This window comes from Podarcis cretensis (genome assembly GCF_951804945.1).
Source record: "Podarcis cretensis genome assembly, chromosome: 1".
NCBI lineage: Eukaryota > Metazoa > Chordata > Lepidosauria > Squamata > Lacertidae > Podarcis > Podarcis cretensis.
This window is the reverse complement of record NC_137170.1, coordinates 35,561,117-35,587,393: the sequence shown is the minus strand read 5'-3', so window position 1 is coordinate 35,587,393 and position 26,277 is coordinate 35,561,117. Positions and strand designations below refer to the sequence as shown.

The 26,277-nt window shown below is 44.5% G+C and overlaps 1 protein-coding gene across 2 annotated transcripts in view; it reads right to left on the bottom strand.

Annotated features, from left to right (window-relative positions):
• EGLN3 (egl-9 family hypoxia inducible factor 3) overlaps positions 1-26,049 on the bottom strand; it is a 40,717-nt gene extending 14,668 nt beyond the window's left edge. The window contains exon 1 of one of the 2 annotated variants that reach the window (XM_079955202.1): positions 25,370-26,049. In XM_079955202.1, the coding sequence (XP_079811328.1) occupies positions 25,370-25,978 (609 nt within the window). In that variant the 5' untranslated portion in view covers positions 25,979-26,049. Of the gene's footprint in view, positions 1-23,190; positions 24,182-25,369 lie in introns of those variants that run through there. The other variant, XM_079955203.1, reaches the window with a different exon arrangement.
• Between the last annotated feature and the right edge of the window lie 228 nt (positions 26,050-26,277).

Sequence of the window (26,277 nt, the reverse complement as noted above, 5' to 3'; positions counted from 1 at the left end):
ACTGATTGGTGAAAATATGAATAAATTGATATATGTACCATTGGATATCTTGGGCCAATATAGGGCAGCATACAGCTCACCGGCTATACAAAGGAAACTATCTTGGCATAGTGCCATGTCCATTCAACGATACTTCATACAATCCTGCCCAGAGAGATATTATTGGATTCATATTCTAAACCCTTGGATTTAGAATACAAGAAAGGAAACAGCAGGCAAAACTACTCTTCCACCCTTCTTTTCGTCCCCACCGCCACATAAAAACTCAATTGGTGGTTTAGTTACACAAGCCTCTCTCTCCAATTCTGGTCGAAATTCATCGAAGAATGCTTGCAACACAGAGAGCAAAGCAAAATAATGATAAAAAAGATACTGGCAATTAATTGGTAGTGGATGCCTTGCTTTATTTGTTCTAGACACATATACATAAAAACAGAAACACTGGCCGTTTTGCAACATGGAACAGACAGTATGTTGCTTTTAATCAAAAGCAAGATAAAATCACCAGCAATTATAGGTTTATAATAAATCCAGTTCACATGTTTCTGCATAGGTTGCTAGCTGAACAGATGTTTGGCACTCTAAACCTTGGCTGTGCTGATTACACGTTGGAGGAGGGCCTCAAGTTCAGTTCCCCCGAACAGATGACAGGTGCATTCAAAGTGAACCAGCTGGTGTGGCGATTGCACACTGAGATCCAAATCTGCAAGGATCATCGTAAAGTGCGTGAACCATTTTTAACCCTGTGTAGGAGCCAATCAGGAAGGGAATACATGCGTGAGAGTCTGTTAAGAGGCATGGATTAGCCTTACTGGAACATGGTTTGCATGTTGTTTGCTCTCAAGAGATCAGGTTCTTAATAATAATAATAATAATAATAATAATAATAATAATAATAATAATACATGCAGCCCAGTTAATGATGAGCAGCTGGAAACCTCATAGAGTCAAGGTGGTGTAGTGGTTAGAGAGGACCTTGAGAGACACAGGTTCAAAACCTTACTAAGCCACAGACACAAACTCTAGCGTTCAAAAGCTTATGCCATAAATATATTTGTGAAGTTTATGAAGCTCAATGGGTAACTTTGGTCCAATCACTATCTCTTCAGTTTAATTTACCTCACAGGGTTGTAGCAGGAATAAAATTGGAGGAGGCACGCATCCTACCCTGAGATTTTAAGAGGGAAGCACACATTTCCTGTTTTTACTAGGAGTTATCAATCAACTGTATCAGCACAGCTAGAAAAATGTTGCAAGACACTATTCCAAATGGCTTTGGATTTATGTCATTTAAGGGGTAGGGTTTTGCACCTATTACACTGGGTTTTTAAAAAACAACTTCCTGTTGAATTTGCAATGGGACTTTAATGGGAAACTATAACTATTTTCTGATCCAAAACCAAGAGGTAGGCTATATATTTAAATATATAAATGTATATGAATAAATGATTAGAATAACGCACCCCCAAAAATCCTTATGTTAAAAAGTGACAGCTCAGGCAGCATAATGTGAGTGGAGAAGGGCTGAAACATTATATACTTTCCACCAACCCCTAGATGAAGGCTTAAACAATCATAGAATTGTATAGTTGGAAGGAACCCAGAGAGTCATCTAGCCCAATGCCCTGCCATGCAGGAATCTCATGTATCCATGACAAAAGGGCCATCCAACCTGTGTTATAAAACCTCCAATGAATGAGAGTCCACCACTTTCCTAGGGCGTCCGTTCCTCGGAAGACACATTTTGAGGCTGATGGAACACCACAAAAGTTAATGGAACAATGTAAGCTCATCTGTGTCTGAGAAAGACCCTGTCCTGCCCAAAAACAACCCAAAGCACTTTCTCCACTTTCCCCTGTTGCTTTTGTTTAAACTGAAAGAATGCCCCCCCCCCCATTTTTTAGGCCTCAGGATTGACTGGAGAAATGACCTGTTTTCTCACTGGCTTTCTTGAGAAAAGTTGGTTCATTTCCAGGTGAATTTAAGGGCAGGGGTGGGGTAGGGGGCAGAGATCTTCTCCATCTCTTAACTTGGTGGCAGGATCCTGTCCCGAGCTTGGGGGTGGGTGGGATGTAATTTCAGGGGTTAGAAATGAATAAAATAAATGGATAAAAAATTAAAAGTTTGCCCCCTCAACCTGGCTGTGTATTCTCACTTTGCATTTTCATCACAGAGCAAAAGTCTGAAGGCTTTTTTTTTGGGGGGGGGGAGATAAAGGCTGAGAGAAATGCTCAGGCCACAGAATTGTGATTTTTGCTCACAGTCTGCTCTAATTATCAAAACAATTAATCTTTCTTTTGTGAGAAGGGTGTTGTCTTACTCTTTAGCCCCTTCCTGCCCCTCCACCCTTCAACTTATATTGTGATGGATATTTATCTGCAAGCCTCCTAACTCCTCCTGTCCTCTCATTAGGCTCCTTCCTAGGTTCCTGAACATTCAAACTTCTTGTTTTCCCTTTTTAAAGAACTGATCAACTGGACACAGAAAGCAGCCATGCCATCACAAGCCGACAATGCAAGAGGCTGTTGAAAACTAATTATTTTCCTGCGCAGGGTGCGAGAGGGAGGGGAGTCAGGAGCCAGCCTCCAATTAGCAAGAGCAAACACTCCGGGTGCATCAGTGTATATAGATATATAATATATATGTATGTCTATATACACACACATGTTTCAGTGGAAGCTCTTTCGGTTCAGGGAGACTTCCTCAAACTGCTGTGTGTGTGATCTGGCTCCTTGCCAGCTAGATGATGGCTTAATGACAGTGCTACGTGCAGAGCGTGAGGCTATCAGCAATCAAACACAAACTTCACTCTAGAGTACACTTCACAGAGAAGCGGTCGAGGGAAGGAAAAGCACATAGAAAACATACAGCGCTTCTCAGTTCTGATTCTTGCTGAAAGCTCCCCCCTCCCCACCCTACTATCCCCAGACAAGAACGTACACACAAAAAACCCTTTCATTCCCTTGCCTCTCGCATTCTTCCAGAGCTGAATACAAGGAGATACATACAGTGAGTTGATATAGTTTTTTTTTAATTATTATTAATTTATATACCACTTAATATGCAAAATCCCAAAGCGGTTAACATACAACAAAGTAAGACAATTAAGCAGAAAAGAAAAATGGATACAACACTTAAAACTCAAAATACAAAGAAATGCACTGGTAAAAACATCCTATGCCCTTTTAAAATGTGTTTTGTTATTTTTATTTTTATTATGTATTTTGTGGTTTTATATCTTGATTTTATTCTGTAAACAGCCCTGAGACCCCCAGGTATAAGGTGGTATATAAATTCAACCAATCCATGAATCCAGAAAAGCCATCAAGAAAACATTCAGTTCAATGTCAATAAATAATAAAACAGAACAGTGTGAAGAATCTTATGAGCCAGAAAACACCTGCATAAAGAGATGGGTGGGTCTTCAGGAGGTGTTTAAAGCTTTCCATTCATTCTACATCATGAACAGCACATGGAAGAGTGGCCCAGAGAGTGGGCAGAATTCTGACCAGTGGCCATGTTAACTGGGGTGGATGAGAGTCCAGTACGAACTGAAATGCCACAGTTTCCTCAGTCCTGGTTTAAAAGATAAATCCAGCAATTGGATTTGGACTGCCCTCAGAGCATCCTCTGTGGAACCCCTTAACCTCAGCAGTGCTTACAACAACCTTGTGGTGTTGGCCAGTGTCGTTTTCCTAACGTCACAGGTGGGTGGTTGAGGTTGAGAGAATGGTGTCTTGCATGAATAGTGCTTCTATCCTGCCCCTGAGCCAACGAGATCAACTAGCGACCCCAGAATGATGGCCTTCTGAGCTGCAGCGCATTCACTTGCCTGAGTCATCTGCTCTGAAGACACCTTAGTGCATTATACCTTGTTTGCAGTGCTTTATGGGTTTGGAAAGAATATTCACTGTATAAGGAAAACTTGTGACGGGCCTTCCCTAATACTGTTGTACCTTGGGTTAAGAACTTAATTCATTCCGGAGGTCCATTCTTAACCTGAAGTGCCACTTTAGCTAATGGGGGTCTCCTGCGGCCGCCGCACCGCCACGGCGCAATTTCTGTTCTCATCCCGAAGCAAAGTTCTTAACCCGAGGTACTACTTCTGGGTTAGCAGAGTCTGTAACCTGAAGTGTCTGTAACCTGAGGTACCACTGTACCAGGAAGCAGTCTATTTAAGTGGGGGTTGGTGTTTCTCTAAGGACTGTTTGCCAATTCCTCACTTCCAAGAGTCACATCCTCACCAAACATCTAAAAGGCATTCTTATATCACCCACAGTCATGGCTTCCTGGGAGCTGTAGTTTAAGGGTGCTGGGAACAGTAGCTCTGTGAGGGCATCTCTTAACAACTCTCAGCACCCTTACAAAATTATGCTGCCCAGAATTCTCTGAGGGAAGCCGTGGATGTTAAGGTGGTATAAGAATGCTTAAAAGGTATGTGATCTTCTCCCTGTTTCAACACGGAATAGAGTCAGAACCTTAAAAGGAATCTGCTTCAGGTTATTTTAAGTATATCTATATATGTGTAAGTTATATCTATACAGCAGCAGGGAAATGTGTGGTTGCTGAATTTTTCAGCAGTCCCTGCAAGCATTTAGAACTTTATAATTCTGTTTTATTAATCACCCAACAGAATACTGGCACAGCTGATGTATCAATTAATTAATGCCTTCTGGGGTGCCATTTAAAGTAAATATGCATACCTAGAGATGGCAACGTGAGGTTCTATGTTTAAAAACCACTGGACCTGATCTGGTTCTAGTAACATTAATACAGTAATTAATTGATAAAAGTCCCACTTGACAAGGACCTGTCCTGCCTGTTTTTTGTAAAGTGTAAGGGACATAGAAGATGGTGCTATACATCTGTAAGAAGTAGGAAAAGTGTGTTTTATCAGAAATATCACTAAACTGAAACTAAAGCATCAGAGATTTTCAGTCTGGTTTTAAAAAGGGTAAGTATGCACTGTCCCTTTGATCCTATAAGCTTTCCTGCACCTCTTTGAATCTATGCAATCCACAAATGCAAAAAACCCCAAAAAACCCCACACCAAAAAACAAAACAAAACAACAACAACAACAAAAACCAGCACAGGAATTGTTTGCATTTAAGTGCTACCCTGAGGAGGGTCCCAGCCAATTATTTCATTTGCAGCTCCAGTCACAGGAACCTAAGAATCTGCCTTATACTGAGTCAGATCAATAGCTCATCAGTGTAGCCTACGCTGGAATCCTGGAGAGCTGCTGCTATAGCCAGACAGGACAGTCTCCCAGCCCTACCTGGGGATACTATAGCAACAGTGCTTCCTTGAAGGTGGATCTGCTGGTAGGTCAGAGGTATAGCTCCACTGGCAGACTGTAGCTGGGTCCATTCCCACCAGCAGATGCACCCAGGAGGAGGAGGAAGAAGATGCTTTGTGATGTCTGGTCCATTCCCTGGCAGCATTTCTACTTAGGAAGAAGGGGATAGCCATTGCAAGCAGATTTCCATGCTTCATTTTGCTTCTGAGTAGAACTGCAGGCCTGGAAGGGGCCCCATGTCCTGATGTCATTGAAACATCACTAGAGTATCTTCCATTAGGTCATTTTCCATAGGAGAACTCCACCAGGTAGTTCTCCATGAGACAGATGCTCGCAGGTAACAGTACAGATTAATATATGGGGTGGGTGGAAACAATTGGTCTGAAAGTGACTAAATGATGGCAATTTTTTTGTTACAGAATATTCCCCAGTTAATACAAATTATCAAAGATTTCTTATGTTTTGTTTTAAGAAATGAAGTCATGCCTGATTCACCTGTGGATGCCATGGAAGTAAATCACTAGAAGGCTCAGGGCACACAGTTAACAGCCAGGTGAGGAAGAGAGTGAAGAAAAGAGGTCTCTGTTGACCCCATGCCAATCACTCTCCAGATGTGTAGGATCATGGAACATGCACAGAGTCTTAATTCAGCAAAGCAGAAACTTGGAGGGGAAAAATACAAAAATGCAAAGGGAAAAAACAAACCCGCAAGAACAAAATGACAATCCAATTGCTCGACTTTGAAATATTCAGATTCAGGAAGCAATATAAGTACAAAGTAATTCCCAAGGGCTTCTTGTGATTGATTATCATTAATCACTTCAGAGGTGAAAACCCAGGGAAAGTAAGCGATTTTTCAACAAGCTAGTGGCAAGAGTTCAAAAGCAAATCAAGATTGGATGATACCTGAAACAGTACTTTAGCCACAGGCCAAGATTACTGAACATACCAAAATCCGACACCAAATTCTGCACATAGTAAAGTGCACACAAGAAACCACAGAAGTTCATATTTGCACAGCCTCCGCAATTATTCTAGGAAAATGCTCCATCCAACAATTGCATGATGCACATGGCTAACAGTTAATTTGTATTTTATTTTTAAAGGTGGATCCAAGTTCCTGAGCTTTAAATGGCAAAACGTATGTACCTGTGCAGTTGAGAATGGCCACCACAGAAGAAGCTGCTGGGAAAGGACTGGGCCTCCCTTCTCTGCGTAAAGTAATCGAACTGTTTCATTGTACAGGCAATGGGCACAATTGAGGTGATGTGTGCTTTTTTCTTTCTAAGCTTAGGTACGAAAAGTACATGAGTTTACATAAACAAACATTAATCAACTCTAACTCACTTTCCTTAAAAGTTTTTTTTCCTTAAAATTCAGTTTCTTCCACAAAAACCCATCTGGTTTTTGAGAGTCGTATATTGGTCCACTAGTACTTTCTGCCACCACATCGTCATTCTTGCTAGTCTTCCAAACAGTCAAAAATAGGGAACCTGCAGCCTTCCAGGCATTGTTCGACTGCCTCCCGCCATCCCTTGCTGGAGCTGATGACAGTTGGGGGGGGGTCTAAAATTACCTGAAAGACCACAGGTTCCACAGCCCTCATATTCCAGCCCCGACATCATTATTTGCCTTTTTTCCATCCATGTTCTTAAGGTCCAACCCATAAGCCTCTTTTGAAAATACGTCATACTGATTTCAATGGGATTTACTTTACCAGTTATATCTTTACATGGGAAGGATCCAAATAACATCTGATCTCTGTATGACACACACTGCACATTTCTGCAGCTCCATGAATGTTAGAAAGAACAAAAATGATCTACCAGCCACCTATCATCATCATCAATTACATTTATATCCCACCTTCAAGGAAATTAAGGAGGAATACATGGTTCCCCCCCCCCCAATCCATTTTATCTTACACCAACCCTGTGAGGTAGGTTAGGTTAACAGAGGACTATCAAGAGCCCAAGCATTACTGTCTAGTCTCTAGAGTGTGATACTGGTCTCTGATTATGAGGCTTATTATAGAGTCTAGTGTGACCACAAAACAGAACCTAGGATAAAGGTATGTTTGTGGCCATGCAGAACCTAGGATAAAGGTATGTTTGTGGCCATGCAGTTAGAAACAGGCTTGGGATCATTCTCAAGGACACCCCTTTACTTTCTCCCCTATAAAGGGGGAAAACAATGCAAATGGGTGAAAGTCACCTCTGTGAACTAAACAAGACCTTTTTACACGTCATAATGACGGGCATATTGCTTGTTGTTAATAATAAACCTCTCCTACCTCACTTGAAAAGTGATTGCGTTCGAGCCATGCTATAAAATCCAGCTCTAGACTAGATAGGGGGTCAAGTCTGTTGCTAATGCAATGAGATTTATATCAATGGCACATTGGTGTTACCTGTGTAATCAATGGGAAATAAATGTCTTAAGATGTATAACCTACCATGGAGGAATCCTGATTATTTCCTAGTTCATCGATCATGTCGGAAACTGCTACACGAAGAAAGCAAGAGGATTAATCTCTCAACCCAAGAAGGAACATAGTTTCCCCCTGCCAATGGACACACACACACACACACACATTTTGTCCTTTGGACAGTGACCCTGGAGAGATGCTGCCACCATCTGACAGCAAAGATGACTATGTTTTATGTGCTCACGCTACATGTGCACTTGAGAACAGGCCATACTCAGGTTAAAAAAAGAGATATCACATTAGAACAAGCAGCAGTCAAGCAAAGCATCCACAAGACTTCCCACAGGATGCTAGACCAGAGGGGCCAGTGGCCTGATCCAGCAGCTCTTCTTTTGGGTGGAGAGAACATCTCTCCCACACATTCCTAATATTACAAGGTGAGTCCAGTGGAAAAGGCTCCCATTCTCCCCTTTGAGTTCGGAAGAAAATGGAACTGTGGCAATTCAAATGAGTGCCCAAGGCCAGCTTGACTGACCCGTGATATGGGATGCAAAGGGGGATAAGTCTGAAGAAACACCATAAGAGCCTGCTGAATCAGGCCAATGGCCCATTAACTCCAGAATCCTGTTCTCGCAACAGCCAACCAGGGTTACAATTGCCAAAACGGAATGCCTAGTTGCCATTTTTGAGCCTGATGGCTTGAAAGTTGTATGCATTCTTCAATAAGACTTTGGGGCTCCTGAAATTCATTCTGATTGTGCAGATATAATTATACAGGAGGTGTAAGATCCAAGGATCCCCAGGCACGGACCTCCATATGGCATCATCCTTGGTGTCTGGGCATCTTCACTTGGTCACAAGTGGCCAGCAGCCAAGTGCAAAATGTGCCTGGCACCTGGTGAATTTTGAACGCTGCCTGCAACAGTGCTGTCCGCACTTGTGATTCCCAGGAACTACCATTCAGAAGAAGCATCCTGCTTCTGACAATGGAAGCTGAACATTGTGTCTAGCAGCCATTAATAGCCTTATCCTTTTGTCTAATCCTCTTTTAAAGAAGCCAATTGCTCTGAAATAGTGCTGGTTGGGTGCTGGTACAAGAAGCACGGTAGAAACTGCCAGCAGTTATTATAGCTCACTGAACTCTGGAGCCTGCACTAAGTCTGCTTTAGAACAGCACACTCTGTGCTCACTGATGCTTCTTCTGAACCATTGCTTCTTGGCCTGTAAACTGGGGGTGGGTTTTCACGATGGCACCAAAAGGACTAATATGCCTCATCCTCCCAAGCAAACTGAACCTTCAAAATGGACTAGACTACACTATGTGGGTAAGAAGGAATGAAGCTCCTACTTACGACATTCACCTTTTGTTTCCATGGGCCACGTAAGCCCACACTTCACAGGAGAGTCCCCTGAAGGCCTACGGGAACTTTCAAGAAGCTCTGCTATCAGCCAAGGTCTCAACAAGCAGAAGTTCCCCCCCAGGCGAGGTAGAGCTTATCACATCAAGGCCTTGCTTCATACTTAAGTGTCTGACAATTGTTTAAATGCTCACAGAATCAGACCGTGAGCACAAAGCATGCCGGCTTGCCTATCTATCTCCCAATCTCTTTGTGAAGTGCTTCGTACAATGCTGTCCCTCATCTATACAACATCCCGGGCGCTATTGCAAATACAATTAGCAGCATTACCTATATGTATCTCAGGCAATAAAGCAGACTCTAGTCTTAAGTCGAATGCCGCCAAGCACACAGTCATAACTAAACACTGCAATCAGCGAAGCGATTATTTTGATGAAAATATTAGCTGGCAGTAATCGGTTTTTATAGCCAAAAAATTGCTTTCGTTGCTACAAATGAGTGCTTGCACCAGACCTTGATCCAGCACGTATTAAGTGGAATTAAGTCCCATTTACATGGGAGGAAGTCGCAGCAGTTTCAACGAAACCTGTTACGAAATAACGCCTGTGTTCCAGCACGTCCGTGAGAGCAAGAAGAAGAGTTGGCCCAAATGGGAAGGGGGTGCAGATTTTGTTTTCCAAACAGCAGCAGCAGCACCGCCCATAAGATATCACTGTTTGAAAAACAAAGGCAAAAGTAATGGGGAACCAAATAGAGCATTTCTCTGGATCAAAGTCAGTGAGCTAAGGGTGTGCCTACATCCACTTATGCAAACTACAATGCATGCATGTTCACTACTAGTTTGTATAATATCTAATTTTAATTAACGAAACTAAAGAATTATTTTTGTTGCTAAAAAAAAAAAAGGTGTCATAGGAAGCTAAGTCAGGCCATTAGTCCATTTAGTTCAGTACAGTGGTACCTTGGTTCTCAAGCGCATTGGTACTCAAACAACTTGGAACCCGGAAGTAAGTGTTCCGGTTTGTGAACTTTTTGCAGAAGCCGAATGTGTTCCATTTTGAGTGCTACGCTTCCGTTTTGAGTTCCAAACTTCCATTTTGAGTGTTACGATGAGGTCTGTCTGGTTTTGCTATTTATTTTGTGTTTTTGTGTCTCTTTTGTTTTTGTGACTGTGTGGAACCCAGTTCAGGCAATGACTGACTGATTGATTATTGTGTGACTGCAGTACATTAATTATCGCTTTCATTTTATGGATCAATGGTCTTGTTACACAGAAGATTTCATGTTGAATTACTGTTTTAGGGGTTGTTTTTAAAAGTCTGGAACGGATTAATCCATTTTGCATTACTTTCTATGGGAAAGCGCGCCTTGGTTTTGGAACATTTTGGTTTTGCAAAGGAATTCCAGAACGGTTTAAGTTTGAGAACCAAGGTACCACTGTACTGCTGACACTGACTGGCAGTAGCTCTCCAGGGTCTCAGACAGGGAGTGGGTGTTCTCTGCAGGGGTTCCAGGACAAGAAGTGGCTGTGGGGCAAGAAGTGGATCAGGGACAGAGAGCTTAGGAACATAGGCGCCGACTCCATGGGGCCTGAGGGGGCCCAAGCCCCCTCAAAAATTCGTTTGGGGGGGCTCTGCCCCCCCAATAATTTAAGAAAATTATTAGTTGTATTATGCTTTGTAAAATCACAAAATTATGTTGGTATTTTTTATTTTCCTTGTTTGACGATAGTTACCTTTTAAAATACATTCAGTAATGAGTTAAAACAAAGCCACTCCCGATCTAGAGAGGGGGTGGGGTTGCGGGCTCTCGACCCATCAACAATCTCGCGGGGCTGGCGTCAGCCCCGCGAGAAGCGGGGATTCCCCCTAGCTCATTAATATTCACCGCCCACGGCGGCAGCCAATCGGCTGCCGCAAAGGGCGGGCCCTCACAGGTTCACTTAAGGTTGGGGCAGCCCGGGGCTCGCCCCTTTCGTTCCCCCAGCAGCAGCGGTTTGGAGGTCTTGGGCCCCCCCAATATTTTTTATAAGTCGGTATGGGCCCCCGCCCCCCCCCAATATTTTTTATAAGTTGGCACCCCTGCTTAGGAAGCAAAATACAGGCAATAGGCACAGGAACACCAATGCAAAGCAATGCAAGCAGGGTTGGCACAGCTTTCCATTCAAGCTGCCAACAGCATCCATACTTTTAACACAGACTGCAAAATCAGAACCTATAATAGCAGAACTATTCATTAATTTAACTTCCTGCTAACATACGATTAATTTTCTGTCTGACCCAAGATGGAAGATCTATGCATAAACTGGAGCCCCTAGCAAGACCGGCGTTTTCATTCCCTCTTGCCCATAAGCTTTTGAAGAATGACATTTACTGAAGCAGCTGATTCTAGAAGGAAATAAAGATACCAAAGTAAATTGTTAACTCAATTAGACACCTGGAATTCCTTCTGCAAACAAACAGGTTTGCCTTTCAGCAGACGCACTTGCCTGCATCAATCAGTGTAATGAACATCCGTGCCTTTCCATTCATTAGGGACATTTTAATGCATTATTCATTTTTTAAAAAACACACATTTCTGGGGGTGAAAATAATTGCATTAAAACACATAAGCAAATTATACTGGTTTTGGAACACAGGGATAGGGAGTTGCCTTATACCAAATCAGGCCACTAGTCCACCTAGAGCAATATTAGACCTATCCACAGATTGCTTGTGTGGATTTCAATGGCATGTTGACTTGGAGCAGAGCCACATTTTAGCCACACCCCTGACATCAGCCCTGCTTCCTGCAACAACCAAAAACCAAAATATGAGCTCCCTGGGAGTAGGGGGCTCCACATGATCAGAGCACCTGGTTGTGAAGATGCCCCAGTGGTGTGGAGCCTCAACTGAGAAGCAGCTCACACACATCAGGGTTTCTTTACAGACACAGTGCATGACACAGATAGGAGCAATGTCATGGTTGAGGGTAAAAGTGCATGACAATCATATTCTACTAACATGTAAGTTGTGCTACTCTGTACACTCGGAAACTGTCCAAGGTTTCAGACAATGAACTTCTCCCAGGTCTGTCTGGAGTTGCCAAGGCTGAATACCAGGGACAGTTTGCATGAAAATAAATACCGTATTTTTCGCCCCATAGGACGCACCGCCCTATAGGACGCACCTAGTTTTTTTTTGGGGGGGGAAATAAAGAAAAAAAATTATTTCCCCCCCAGGCACGGGGCTGGTGCAGGGGAAGCCCGAGCTTCCCCCGACCCCAACCCCCAGAAGAGCCTGCTAGCCGCAAGCCTAGGGAGCCGCGCCCGTCTACCCAGGATTGTGGACAGCTGTGCGAAGCCCGGGCGCGCTGAGGCTTCCTCACATCTTGGCGCCGGGCTCCGGAGGGTTGCGCAGAGCTTCCTGAAGCCTGGAGAGCGAGAGCCTGTATTCGCCCCATAGGACGCACCCACATTTCCCCTTCATTTTTGGAGGGGAAAAAGTGCGTCCTATAGGGCGAAAAATACGGTACTTGATAGCCCTTCATAGAATTGTAGAGTTGGAAGGGACCCAAACCATCATCTGGTCCAACCCCCTGCAATGCAGGAATCTCAACTAAAGCATCCAAGACAGATGGCCATCCAAGCTCTGCTTAAAAACCTCCAGTGAATGAGAGTCCTCAACCTCCTTCCGCCAATGACTGTTGGGAAGGGCTGTGCAGTGTATCAAACACAGATCTTGGAAGAACCAGCCCCCCACCAGCTGAGCTCCAAAACTAGAAACAAGACTACCAAGACCGTGGCTAAGGGAATGGCTTGGGGAAAGGGAGTGAAGGAAGAAATGCAGATGCACTCACCCTGAAAATTCTGCCCTGCAAATCTACCCCCTTGCATTTGCATTTCCTTGTGGATTTAGAAACATACTGTCATTATATTTTCATAATGAAGTTCTCCTGGACATATGAAAATTCAGTTCCTGCAAGTATTCAGGAGTCTATGATGACTATGAGCAAAAGGCATATTCTCTGTTTAGTTCACAGGAAAAGGTCACATACAGTTTAAGCAATTTACACAATACCTTTCTACAGGAAGCAGAAAAGAAGAATTGGCAACGTCAATGACAATGTGACCGATTAGGGGACCTGATTAACAACCTGATTTTAAAACAAAGCAGTGAAGCAGATAGAAATAGTCCAGTGACTTCATGCTTCAGCTGAAGCAACTTAGGCAACCTATAGCTTGGACCCAATAGGAACAGAAAGAAAGAGCAGTGAGTATGTTTAAACTGCTCCATATCCTAGATCAGAGTGGAGGGAGGGCCATATGTTTTTGAGTAGAGTAAGATGGAATGGTAATAAAAGGTCCAAGCATGGTTTGGTGGGAGTAGGTACCAAGAATGCTGGGACAATTGGTGACTTGTTGTTGTTGTTGTTGTTGTTTAGTTGTTTAGTCGTGTCCGACTCTTGGTGACTTAGTTATCCTCAAGGAACATTCTGGTGGGCATGGAGCAAGTTGGGGACACCACACCCCGAAATTAGATGGTTATATTTGGGCAAATGGATTCTTCTACACCACTGCCCTCATTCATTCACATTAAGTGGGTGACAGGCTCATGTACTATCATGGTTCACACAAATGTTTCTGGAACGACATTCTTCATTAACCAAATCTGATTGTTCAGATACTAACTAAATTCAATAAACAACAACAACTTCACTGTGTGCCCTCCAAGTAGTTCTGTGCCCATGGAACAAAATCTAAAGAGAACAAATTATCCTTAAAATTAGTATACAGACAATGTATGTGGATTATATCCATTCATCGTTTCTATTGCAAATGTACAGATCCTTGTACAATTATAACTGAATACATCTTCCACAATAACCTGTGAGAAAGGCCAAGATGAGAGGAGCACATTTGTCCAAGACTCATTCTTATGATGGAAATTCACTCCTAGGTCATGAATATAGAACAGGCTTCCTCAACCTCGGCCCTCCAGATGTTTTTGGCCTACAACTCCCATGATCCCTAGCTAGCAGGACCAGTGGTCAGAGATGATGGGAATTGTAGTCTCAAAACATCTGGAGGGCCGAAGTTGAGGAAGCCTGGTTTAGAATCAACCTCTCTCTTTCTCTTCAAAACTTGTCTTTTCTGTGAAACCTGTGGCTTACTCCTTTTAGTCCTTGCCTCCTACAGAAATCAAGTCTGGGTACATCGAAGTGGATTTGCACGTATTTTCCTGCTACCCTTAGAATCATAGAATTGTAGAATTCGAAGGGACCATGAGGGTCATCTAGCCCAACCCCCTGCAAAGAAGGACTCTTTTTCCCAATGCGGGGCTCAAACCCACAGCCCTGAGATTAAGAGTCTCATGCTCTACCAACTGAGCTATTCTCACTGTCCTGCCTTCTCTTCCCATTTTCTTTTAATCTGTCCAGCCTATGGAGCAGGAAACCTGCTTATGCAATGTACATTAAATACCATGCATACTGGCATTGTGCTGAACACAACTTCATAGCAGTTCAAAATTTTGAATATATGTCTCCCGTATCCAAATCAAACAGTCTTTCAAAACTGGCTAATGGCATTTTGCTTCCCAAAGGCGCCTTCCTCCCACATTCTACGTATAGAAACCAATGGGACCAGCAGAATCTTATTCCAACATTGGCAATGGGACAGCATCCTCCACCACACCTGAAGGCAACAGGCTAGCTTAGGGGGAAAGGCAGTTCCTGTGGCACACACAACCCAGTCCTCCAGCACCTCTCCTCAGCATCTGCCCCTGAGAAGGCCAGCCCTGCCTTCTAAATCACCTTACAGAAACCCAAGACCTACTTTGGAAAGTTGTATGTGGAATATAGTCATATAAAAGGAGTGCTGTTGCATAAAAGAACTGAGAATGCAGTTGGAATGAGGAAAAAATAAAGGTGTGTCAAATTGCAGAGAGTTTTAATGCCTCAAATATTTGGAGGAGGAGGAGAAGAAGGAGAAGGAGAAGAAGACGACAAAAACCCTATTCCTGTATATAATCAACCAGGCTAACTAATCTTGCTTGATAAACATAGATCTAAAGATCAGCTCTGAGACACAGCTATGGCAACTGCTCCAGGATCTCTGCCAAAGCTGAATTCCTCTGTCCGATAATCATAAAATGACTTGTCTGTTGTATTTACAATTCCAGTGGCTCTCGACTCAGTCTGATGAACACCGGGCATGCTGACAGTTAGCCAGGAGATTTGAGCCCGGCCATTATGCCAAAACATGTGCATTTCATTAGAAAAAAAGAAAGACAAATTATGCATATTTCTCCAGGATGGCAGTCTTCATCAGATGTTCCATTGTAAACTAATTGCAAAGCATGCTGCTATGCAAGTATCATCAAAATCCTTTGTAACCTATAATAAACAATTATAGTTCCAAAGGCGGTGCTCTTCAACAACCCAGTAATAAATCATGCTGCTTCTTATGCTTCAGGCCCAGAACAGGAATAAGTTTGCACTTCTGGAACTCATGTTTTTTATGTGACTTCATGTATAGTAATAGTAGTTCCTGACTTCCTTAACTGAGATAAATACAGCTGCAACAGTGAGACAGAGTCATTATGTATTGGAACCAGGCTAAGCTAGTCGCACTTGTTGTTGTTTAGTCATTTAGTCGTGTCTGACTCTTCGTGACCCCATGGACCAGAGAATGCCAGGCACTCCTGTCTTCCACTGCCTCCCGCAGTTTGGTCAAACTCATGCTGGTAGCTTCGAGAACACTGTCCAACCATCTCGTCCTCTGTCGTCCCCTTCTCCTTGTGCCCTCCATCTTTCCCAACATCAGGGTCTTTTCCAGAGAGTCTTCTCTTCTCATGAAGTGGCCAAAGTATTGGAGCTTCAGCTTCAGGATCTGTCCTTCCAGTGAGCACTCAGGGCTGATTTCCTTAAGAATGGATAGGTTTGATCTTCTTGCAATCCATGGGACTCTCAAGAGTCTCCTCCAGCACCATAATTCAAAAGCATCAATTCTTTGGCGATCAGCCTTCTTTATGGTCCAGCTCTCACTTCCATACATCACTTCCATACATCACTACTGGGAAAACCATAGCTTTAGATGCACTTTAGTCGCACTTAGATACCATCAAACGTGAAAAGTTAGTCATGTGCAAGTGAAGTCTCACTGATTTCAATGGGACCCAAGTGCAACTAACAGCAGTCTAAACCCACAATGTGATGGGGCAGATCCTCCTGACTAAATTAAATGGTTTGAGGCCAGCATCACTTCTCCACTGTGGACCTTCCTACTCTACCAGCTGAAAGTGCAGGCAGACAAAATTACTGCAGTATAGTATGGAGCAAGGTTTTGCCTCCCCTCCAATCTTCCACTTTAGCTGTGCAGAGGCTGTTCTGCTTCATCACGCCATGGTTTCTCAGATCCAGCCCTGTGCATATTCATTACTTTTCCTGTACCCTGACAGCAGAGGAACCATTTCAAGACAATATTAAGAGGAGTACTAGAAGTAGACTACCGCAAAGAGGCTATGGGATCTTTCAGGACTTAATGCTGCATTAGTTGTTTCTCACATGCCAGAGTCATTTCAGGTACATGCCGATACAGATCTGAACAAGAATGTGTGCATCATGCTCACCTCAAGTCCATCTGCACTGCCAACAAAGCAGGCCTTTGTAACACAGATGTCGCTTGAGAATTCATTCAAATGTTCGGCAGGGCATCTGAAGCAGCCAGTACCCCATCAGATATGCATTGAAGGATTGCTTGTTTGAGACAATCACCTTTATTTATTTACTGGACAGTATTCATAGCCTGCTCTTCAATGGATAAGTTCAGTCCCCAAGCAGGGAATGAAATGATAGAAATAAACAGATTAAAAATTTATACAAAAATTGTAAAGTCACATGAAGAGGTCCAATGAACAACAACTTAACAATTCTGACCTAAGGAAAAAATACCTAGATTAAAAATGAGCAGAATAAATACAAAGTGATTAAATCAATGTAACAGTTTACACCCTGCTTTTTAGTCATGCCAGCCCCCCCCCCCCACTTTTTTTCTTACACACTCTGTGCCAACAAACTCACTCTGATTTTGAGTAAAAATATGTGGCTTTTTTGCACGAAGACAAGCTGCTGCTCAATATTCTCTGGGGTGGAAACTTTCTACCTTTTTATATCATTATCTCATTTTGGTGGAAGTGCTTTCCATTTACAGAAAGCTTTGACCTCGGATTTTGGACAAAATATATTTATGTCCACAGAAATATGCACTGATCATTTAGCTCTAGGACTTGCTATGCTTTGGATCTTTATAGTGAAAGGCAGTACAAAAAAAACTTGCAATAAACAAGTGCTTAAGTGCCTATTTCCAAGGTATGCATTCAATGTTGCCCCTCACACCAGTGAAGACTTCCGTCTGTGGAACAGAGAAGGAGATGACTTTTGCCGATTCCCTGCTCCCCTACAATCCCTAGCACCACCTCCCATGCTGTTCTGAAGCATCCCATGTTTTTGGAACACAGGCAGCGATTAGGGGAATTCGAGAAAATCACCAGCCTCCTCCTGCAGCTGAGGGAAGCGTCTGCTGGATCAAAGTGCCTTCTGTCAATGGAGAAACATCACTGGAGACAACCTCTGGACCCACACACACATGTGCTGGGGTACTGCAACAGCTGCACAGTACAGTGTCAAAGACCGTTGCAGTATCACAGGTGCAATGAGGTTTTTCCTGCTGTAATATGCCAAAAGAGCAATGCAAAGGTTTATAAAATGGGTTAATAAGCCTTGGGAATTAGAAAAGGCACAGATATAGCTCACCAAGCTAAGCTCCCAATACTCAACAATGATACAGTCTTGAAAAAGATTGTTTTCTTATCAGGTCAAGCCTTAGACACACTTGTGGACATGAACATAAACCACTATGAATCAACCAATAAGTTTTCCAAAGCAGCTCCACGGAAATTGATGGTAATGATGGGATAATGGACACATAACACATAAAAGCGACATGTACTGATTCAGAGCACTGGCTCATCGAGCTCAATATTGTTTACTTTGCGTAGCAGCAGCTCTTTGGGATCTTCCCCAGCCCTGCAACCTGAAAACCTTTAACCAGAGACATAACCTGGGACCTTCTGCATGCATAGCAGATGCTCCACCAATGAACTATGGCAAGTATGTTTAGCTATGGCATCAACCAACAAACCATGGTTTGCAAACCTGCTTCAAACCATGACTTCAAATTATAGTTTGGTGCTTAGCATCAACACCAATACTACTGATACTCTGATAACAACCAAAGACTTTTGCAGTAGCTGTGGATTTTTTATTGTTGTATTGTGTGTTAATGATGTTATATATTTTCACCCTGCGGCCATTTGGCAAAGATTAGACTCTAAATGTCATAGATAAATAAAACAATACATAAACCATCATTTCTCCAATATGAATATCATGGCAAACTATGGTTAGAGTAACCGATATGAACTGACCCAGACCCTGCAATTATCATCTGAAGCCCTTCTTCATATTAAATTAAACCAGGCATAGGCAAACTCAGCCCTCCAGATGTTTTGAGACTACAATTCCCATCATCCCTGATGACTGGTCCTGTTAGCTTGGGATGATGGGAGTTGTAGTCCCAAAAAATATCTGGAGGGCCCAGTTTGCCTATGCCTGAATTAAACCATCTATGACCCTTTAAACGTGTGTGTGTGTGTGTGTGTGTGTGTGTGTGTTACTGTTTTTTGTTACTATGCTATGTATTTTTGTGTTTTTATATTGTAAACTGCCCAGTGTTCCCTGGATGAAGAGTAGCATAGAAATTAAATAAATAGATAGATAGAGAATGAGAGCATGAGAAGGAAAGGGGAGAGACAGGGAGGAGTACCCAAGCCTGGTTTGGATTATTGTCCAGAGTTTCTGAAAGTTCAAAGTAACAATGACAAATTGCATGGTAGTACCGGGGAGGGGGTGGGAAGGTAAACCTAACTGTGATATAGATAGCATGGAGCACACATTGGAAGGCAGGACCACTGTGTCACTGGTGAGAACAGGAGATTAAACATTCACACTCATGTTAAATTCTACTTTAGATAGTCTGCTTGTGGAAATTACCACCTTGTGAGGTACTGCGCATTTTAGGCTGCAGCCCTGAACTACAGTAGTGTTTACTTTTAGCAGCACGATGTTTCAAACTGTCTGCCTTTCATATGTAATTGCTGACTGAAATGATGCCGGCATGTAAATATTTCTTTGGCCTGAATACTTGGGAGTAGCAGACATTTACCATAAGGATTAGTTGCTAGTCCTAGTTTTATATAAATACCTCACTTTGATTTGTCATGATTTCAAGCAGCCAAGAGGACTTCCTTCAACCGGACTGGGATTTCCTCTTCACTTCTACTACTACTAAGACTCTGTGTGACATGCAAAACGCGAACGCATAATGCAACTGGGAAAGTTGACATCAACCTTACTGAAAACTAATGCATACGTCTGCATCTTCAGGTAGTGCTGGGGGAGACTCCTGCCTGAAATCTTTGAGAGCTGTTGTTAGTCAAATAATAGTGAGCTAGATGGGCCGAGGTATAAAGCCACTTCCTATATTCCAAGCGGGACATACTTCAGACTAGGCTTGCACTGCTCCCTATACAGAAGCAGAGTCAGTCCAGACTTTATAAACCAAGTTGACGTGAGAAAAATTCAGAAAGGCAACGAAGAGCCTTATTCTAGTATTATTCTGTCCCTTCTGCAGCAGCAGCTTTTTATGCAGGAGATCCTGGCAGATTTCTTCTGCAGGACAAAGAGGTGCTGAGCTGGGCAGGGGCACTCCAGGTGGTGTAAAGGTAAAGGGACCCCTGACCATTAGGTCCAGTCATGGCTGACTCTGGGGTTGCGGCGCTCATCTCGCTTTATTGGCTGAGGGAGGCGGCGTACAGCTTCCGGGTCATGTGGCCAGCATTGACGTGCTTTCGAACTGCTAGGTTGGCAGGAGCAGGGACCGAGCAACAGGAACTCACCCCGTCGTGGGGATTTGAACCGCCATCCTTCTGATCAGCAAGTCCTAGGCTCTGTGGTTTAATCCACAGCGCCACCCGCATCCCACTCCAGGTAGTGTGGTAGGACTCAAACACCAGACAGTTGAATATTGTATGTACACACACACACACACACACACACACACACAGGGGTCTGTGACCCTGCAGGGGTTTCATCAACCCCTAGGTACAGCTATAGCCCTTCCTCATTTGAGTTCAATGGGACTTACACCAAGTATGTTATCAGCTTACAGCCTAAAGCAACAATCTTAAACTGAGAGCCTGTGTGTTATAGTGGTTAGAGTGTCAGGCTAAGACCCGAGAGTCCAGGGTTCAAATTCCCACTTGGCCATGAAGCTCACTGGGTGACCTTGGCCAGTCACTGCCTCTCAGCCTAACCCACCTCACATGGATCTGGCAAGGATTAGAGGAGGAGAGTTTGGACAATGTGTGTCAACATGAGCTCCTTGGAGAAGGTGGTGGAATATAAATACAATTAAGTAAATAAACTTACAGTGACATCCTATGCACATCTTCTCAGAAGTGGTCCAACTGAGTTCAATGGGACTTGGCTCCAGGTTAAGTGTGTGAATCATTGTGGCCATAGATTATTTTCAAGACTGAGGCTTAAATCAGCTTCTAACATGAATATAGTATGTAACTTCCCAATGTGTGCAATGTGTGTTATGATTTCTCTTCCATATTCATTCCCCCATGATGTTCCATCTCCTGTGCTCCACGGTTCTAAGCATCTTTGCTTACAAGTCCTATTTAATTCAGCCAGGATTTATTCCCTAGTAAGCATGCGTACAATCACCACCTTAAGACAGCTTTACGTAGATAGCTAAAACTGTACACAGATTGTGGCTATGCTTACTAGCAGTCAGAGTGATGGTTGATCACTTTTAACTCAGTTTAACTTCTACTTCTGTGATAAACATAAGCAAATCTAAGAATTCTATATGCTAACAGCAAACTCATTAGACTGTAGCCAAAATGCATCAATACATAAGAGGTTCAGAAGAGTCCCAAGGTTTGCTGAAACACAAAAATGTAAAATATCACCCCAAAAAAGTAAGAGGAGGGGAAACCACCAACTAGCCTACTGAGCATGCTTGGTAGCCATAGCACACTGGCTGACTGGGAAGACAAAACCAGGGCAAATGAAGTGTCTTGCAAAAGGCCATTGTTGTCTGGAACTCTGAATACACCCAGTCCACACTGCAATATTCTGTTGCAAGTCCTATTTGTGATTCATGGGGTTGTAGTCAACTTTGACTCAGAGTAGACCCATTGATGTTAAAAGCAATGGCTCACTGGGTCTACTCTAATTCAAAGTTAGTTGCACACAACCCAAAGACTTTAATCCCATACCCACTTACCTGGGAGTACGCCTCATTTGAATCAATGAGACTTACTTCATACAGGCATAGGATTGCACCGTAAATAATTAAGCCTATAGCAGAGTTACAGATATACTTCTGTAGGCTTAGGTAAAGGTAAAGGTACCCCTGCCCGTACGGGCCAGTCTTGACAGACTCTGGGGTTGTGCACCCATCTCACTTAAGAGGCCAGGGGCCAGCGCTGTCCGGAGACACTTCCGGGTCACGTGGCCAGCGTGACATCGCTGCTCTGGCCAGAGCCAGAGCCAGAGCCAGAGCCGCACACGGAAACGCCGTTTACCTTCCCGCTGGTAAGCGGTCCCTATTTATCTACTTGCACCCGGAGGTGCTTTCGAACTGCTAGGTTTAGTCACTACCTAAAGTTGAGTTCTAGTAAAACTATTCATTCATTAGCATGAAGGATGCTGGAATAATAAGCAACACAGAAGTGAGGAAGAAAGTCCCAAACAACTTTTCAAAAACTAGCTAATGTGCTGGCTTTTGTCAAAACTGCTTTTGTTCAACTGAACATATGCATGACATTATTTTACTTCTTTACCTCTTGAGTGGTAGGGAAGGAAGGAAAAGCAATGAAATAATTTATCTAGTGATTTCAATGAAGTCTGAAACTAAGGAAGAAGGAAACCAATCTAACTACTGTTACAGAACGTCCTCTCATGGCCATTAATCAGGATTTTTGTTGTCACTTCCAGATATGTTTCGCATTCCACAGCTGCAATCCTAACTCCACTAACCAGGGAGTAAGTTGAAATTCCACTGAGCTCAATAGGATTTACTTCTGACATGCAAAGGCTTAAATTGTATGAAACTGATTGCTAACAGAAGGTTGAAGCTGTGCAATCAGTTTGATCAATGCAAACCAAAAGGAGTTTATGCATGGGCCCACACTTCGGTCACTTTTCAGCATAAATTAATTTATTAATTGCTGTGGATTTTGTTTATTTACTCAGCTGTGCAGTGTCCTCTGCTGGTACATATGTGCATAAATTAGGGATTAACTTTATTACCTTTCTAAAGACAAGCTAAGCTGCTCAGGAGCCTGACAAGCACTCAGCATATGACCACCACAAGAACCCAACCTGGAGCTTAGTGGAAAGTGACAGGAAAGCAAGGATAATCTAATTAGGCAATGGACTTATACAAACTTTTGGCACCATTCAAAATCATTTTGAATTGCCAATGTAGTTCTAGGAAACTTCTAAAGGTGTATAATCAATGCTATATTGCAATTCTTATTAGTAATATTTTTTAAAAAACAAATTCCTCACAAATGCAACACCCTGCATTTCCACTTCTAGGAGGAGACAAGAGGGCCAGTTACACTGTTATAATCTCACTTAAACCAAATTGGCTGCCCCAGTGTGAATTATAGCCATTTACATGCTGCACTGAAAAAGTGAAAAATTCTTAAACCAGTAAGTAAATCCAGTTGATTCCAAAGGAGCATATTCACAATAAACTTTTTTAGGATTTTAACTTGGGGTGGAGGATCATAAAAACCATCCCTGGTATCGCTTACCTGTGTTTTGCAGTTTATGATGGAAAGATTAAGCCCAGCATCAGTATGAAAGCAAATAAGGATATTAACCCCCTTACAACCCAAACATTCAAGAATGGCTCCTAAATTAAAAGTCCCCATTACATCAGAAGTGTTAGTAGCTATTTTCCCCCATTTGAATTTCTTACCTTGGACCTCTCTTTCACATAGTATTTGCCAAGTCTACTTCCACAGTACATAACCAGTCTGTCTATCAGTGACAAGAGAAAGTTGATGGCCTCGCATCCCTCTTCAGTGCCTGCGATCCACTTTATCTGGTCTCCCCTCAAGTGTCTTTTGGAGATGCCGTTGCGCTTGCCGGCTAGCTGGCCATCCTGCAGCTCCCCGTTATAATGCATCTGCTTCACACGTTCCAGGACACAGTCTCCTACCAAGTCGCCCAAAAAATTGTCCAGGTAGCAAAAACCAATGTCATGCAAACAAGGCACTATGTAGTCCAAGGCAATTCTCTCTAGGTCTAATCTCATGATATGTCCCAGTGGCATTTTAATGAACCCGACTGATTTCGCCCCTTGTAGCAGAAAGTCAAGAGCCGCAAGCCAAGCGGCGGAGCGCGCGCCAGGAGACCTGGTTTCTATCAGCGATTCTAACACTCTGAATCCGCCACACGCGCCAGCAGCGATGCCTAACTCTTGGGAGAAGCGAGCAGAGCAAATCAGTGTCCGGCTAGTCAGAGAAACCGGCGTGCCCAAAAGTTTGGCTAAAGTCGTACTTTTGTCTTCAGCGCAGTCGGCAGCCACCTTTCTCGGGTTCTCCCAGCCCCTGGGCGACACAAGGCTTGCTAATGAAGTGAACGGTGGCTGCACGCCTTCCGCGGACTGACCTCCACCCAATACCGGGGGGGATCAGCGCCTTGGCAGAGAGGCAGTTTCTGGAAAAGTAAGCTGAAGCAGCTCTTTTCTACCAGTTTTAAGGCCGGGGGTGACCAGTGTGTGAACACCCCGCAATTGCTGATGTGATCACTCCCCCTAATATTTTTTTTTTTTTTTTTTGGTGCCGAGTCCTGCAAACTCCTTTCAATTTATTTCACCGAGGCAGCAGATGGCCCCTCTCTGATTAATACGTCTGCTACGTGCAGAATGTGTTCCTACTTCTGCGGCGAGCGCCACGTGGGTGGAGCCCCGTCCCGGGGACAATCTCTCCCCGCGCCTACCCGCAGCCCTGTGGAACGTGAGGGCAGCCAATCAAAAGGGAGGCGGGGCGGGGCTTCGCCGGAAGCGTCCAACCCGCGTAGGGTTCACGGCTGGAATCAAGGCGTGGGGGAGAGGGCGGAGAGGAAAAGCCGCGTGTCTGGAGGAGGCGCGGCTTATGGTTCGTCATGCGCCGCCTACAACTCGGAGTGGGTGTGGTCTCCGCCATTGAGGAATTCTCCCCCAGCATGTACGCTTCTACTACGGTCACATACTACAAGCCAATGTAAACAAACGGAGGGGGGGTATAAGGGCGTTAAGTGCCAGTTGAGTTTCTCTTGGCAACTTAATGCTATAGGGATGGGGAGCGAGGTTACAAGTGCTTATCTCCCTCTTTTCTTTCTCTCCCTCTCCCACTACAAGACATCCTCCCCCCTTTTCACACCTGATCATCTGCTGACAAAACATATTGCAGAGCTGGAATTCGCTTTGCAAACAAGATCATGCGTGCGGAATACCAGTTCCCGGCTTTCAAAAGCCTCTCGTTACAGATGATGTGTTTAAAAAGCACTCACTGACTTGTCACCACCTGGATTCTAAACCTCATTCCTCTTCTCCTAAAAGCTAGGAAAATATGCCACTCTCCTAGCCTGCCAAGATAACTATCGTTTCAGAAACTACCAGTACTGTATAAACGTTAAAGTAAGATGTTCGGGGTTATATATATATGTATATACACGCACGAGTGTTTCAGAAAATTTGTTCTCCTTGAAACTGTAGCTCACAAATCCTGGTTAATAACTCTAGGGAACTTTTGATGAAGGCGGGAAAAGCAAAAAAAAAGGAAACTGTGTCTTTAAGCGTAGTGAGGTTACCCCCCCCCCCGCCATACACAATCACCCGCTACTACCTCTCCAGTTCGTGGATATAGGAAATCCCACGTGGGCTGCCAGACTGTGAACGCTACACGGTTTAAAGTTGTTTCACAAAGCGATCGAACTAGGGTTAGGATCTGAGCGGATGGACCAAAAGCCAAGCCCGAGTTTGCAGCTGGTAGCAGAGCGGCCAGGAATTGCGTGGTTAAGACTCGGAAGAGTACATGAAATGGCAGAGAGGGAGATCAGAAACTCCGGAGGAGCCCGGAGTGAACTTCGGTCGGGGCTTGCAAACTACTAACCTTGTGTCTTCCTCTAATTTTGTAGCGCCCCAGCTTGCCATCTGCGTACATGATGAGCTTATCCATTCTTTTCAGGAGGTAGCCTATATTTTCACAGCCCGGCTCACTGCCCTCAACCCACAAAATCTTGTCCCCGCGAATGGCTCGGCCGCCGCCCGCCTTCTGGCTCGCCAGGGCGCCGTCCTGGAATTTGTCACTCAGGTGCAAAGCCAGGACCTCTTGGAAGATTTTCTCGGCCATCCTGTGCCCCAGGAAGTGGTCGACTATGCACAAGCCATAGGCGTTCATGCAAGGCACCACGTAGCGCAAGACTAGCCTCTGCGCATCTCTGCGGGGCTCCCGGAGAGGAGCTTTGCTGCCAGGCGGAGAGCCGGCGGAGGGCGAAGCGCCCTCGACGCCCGGGGCCTCCGCCGGGCTCGCAGCGGGGCCCAGGAGGCCTCCGAGGGGGCCTGCGGCCGGCCCGGCAGGCTGCTCCTCTCCGCCCCCCTCCTGGCGGCTCCCGGGCGGGTGGCGGATGAAAATTCTCCTCATGCTTTCTACTGAGTCTCCGCGGAGCTGGGCGGCCGCCGGGGGCTGCTGCTGGGCCGCTTCCCCGCCGGAGGAGGCCATGGTTTGCGCGCAAGACCAGGTCCCGCTCCCGGCCGGCGGGGCGGCATCGCCTCACCACGGCGGCGGCATGCCGCTTCTGGCCGGGCCCGAGCTCCACGCGGGAAATGCCATGCTCGCGCCACACGCCGCCGGATACGAGAAGCGAGGACATGCCGCTCGGGAGCGTGCACACGTACCACGGGGAGCGAGCGGCGCCTCCGCCCCCGCCCAGCGCCTCCCTCCTTCCCGCCCTCCTGGCTTCCTCTCTCTCTCTCTCGCCGCCGCCGCCGCCGCCGCCTCATCCAGCCGTCCCTCGAGGA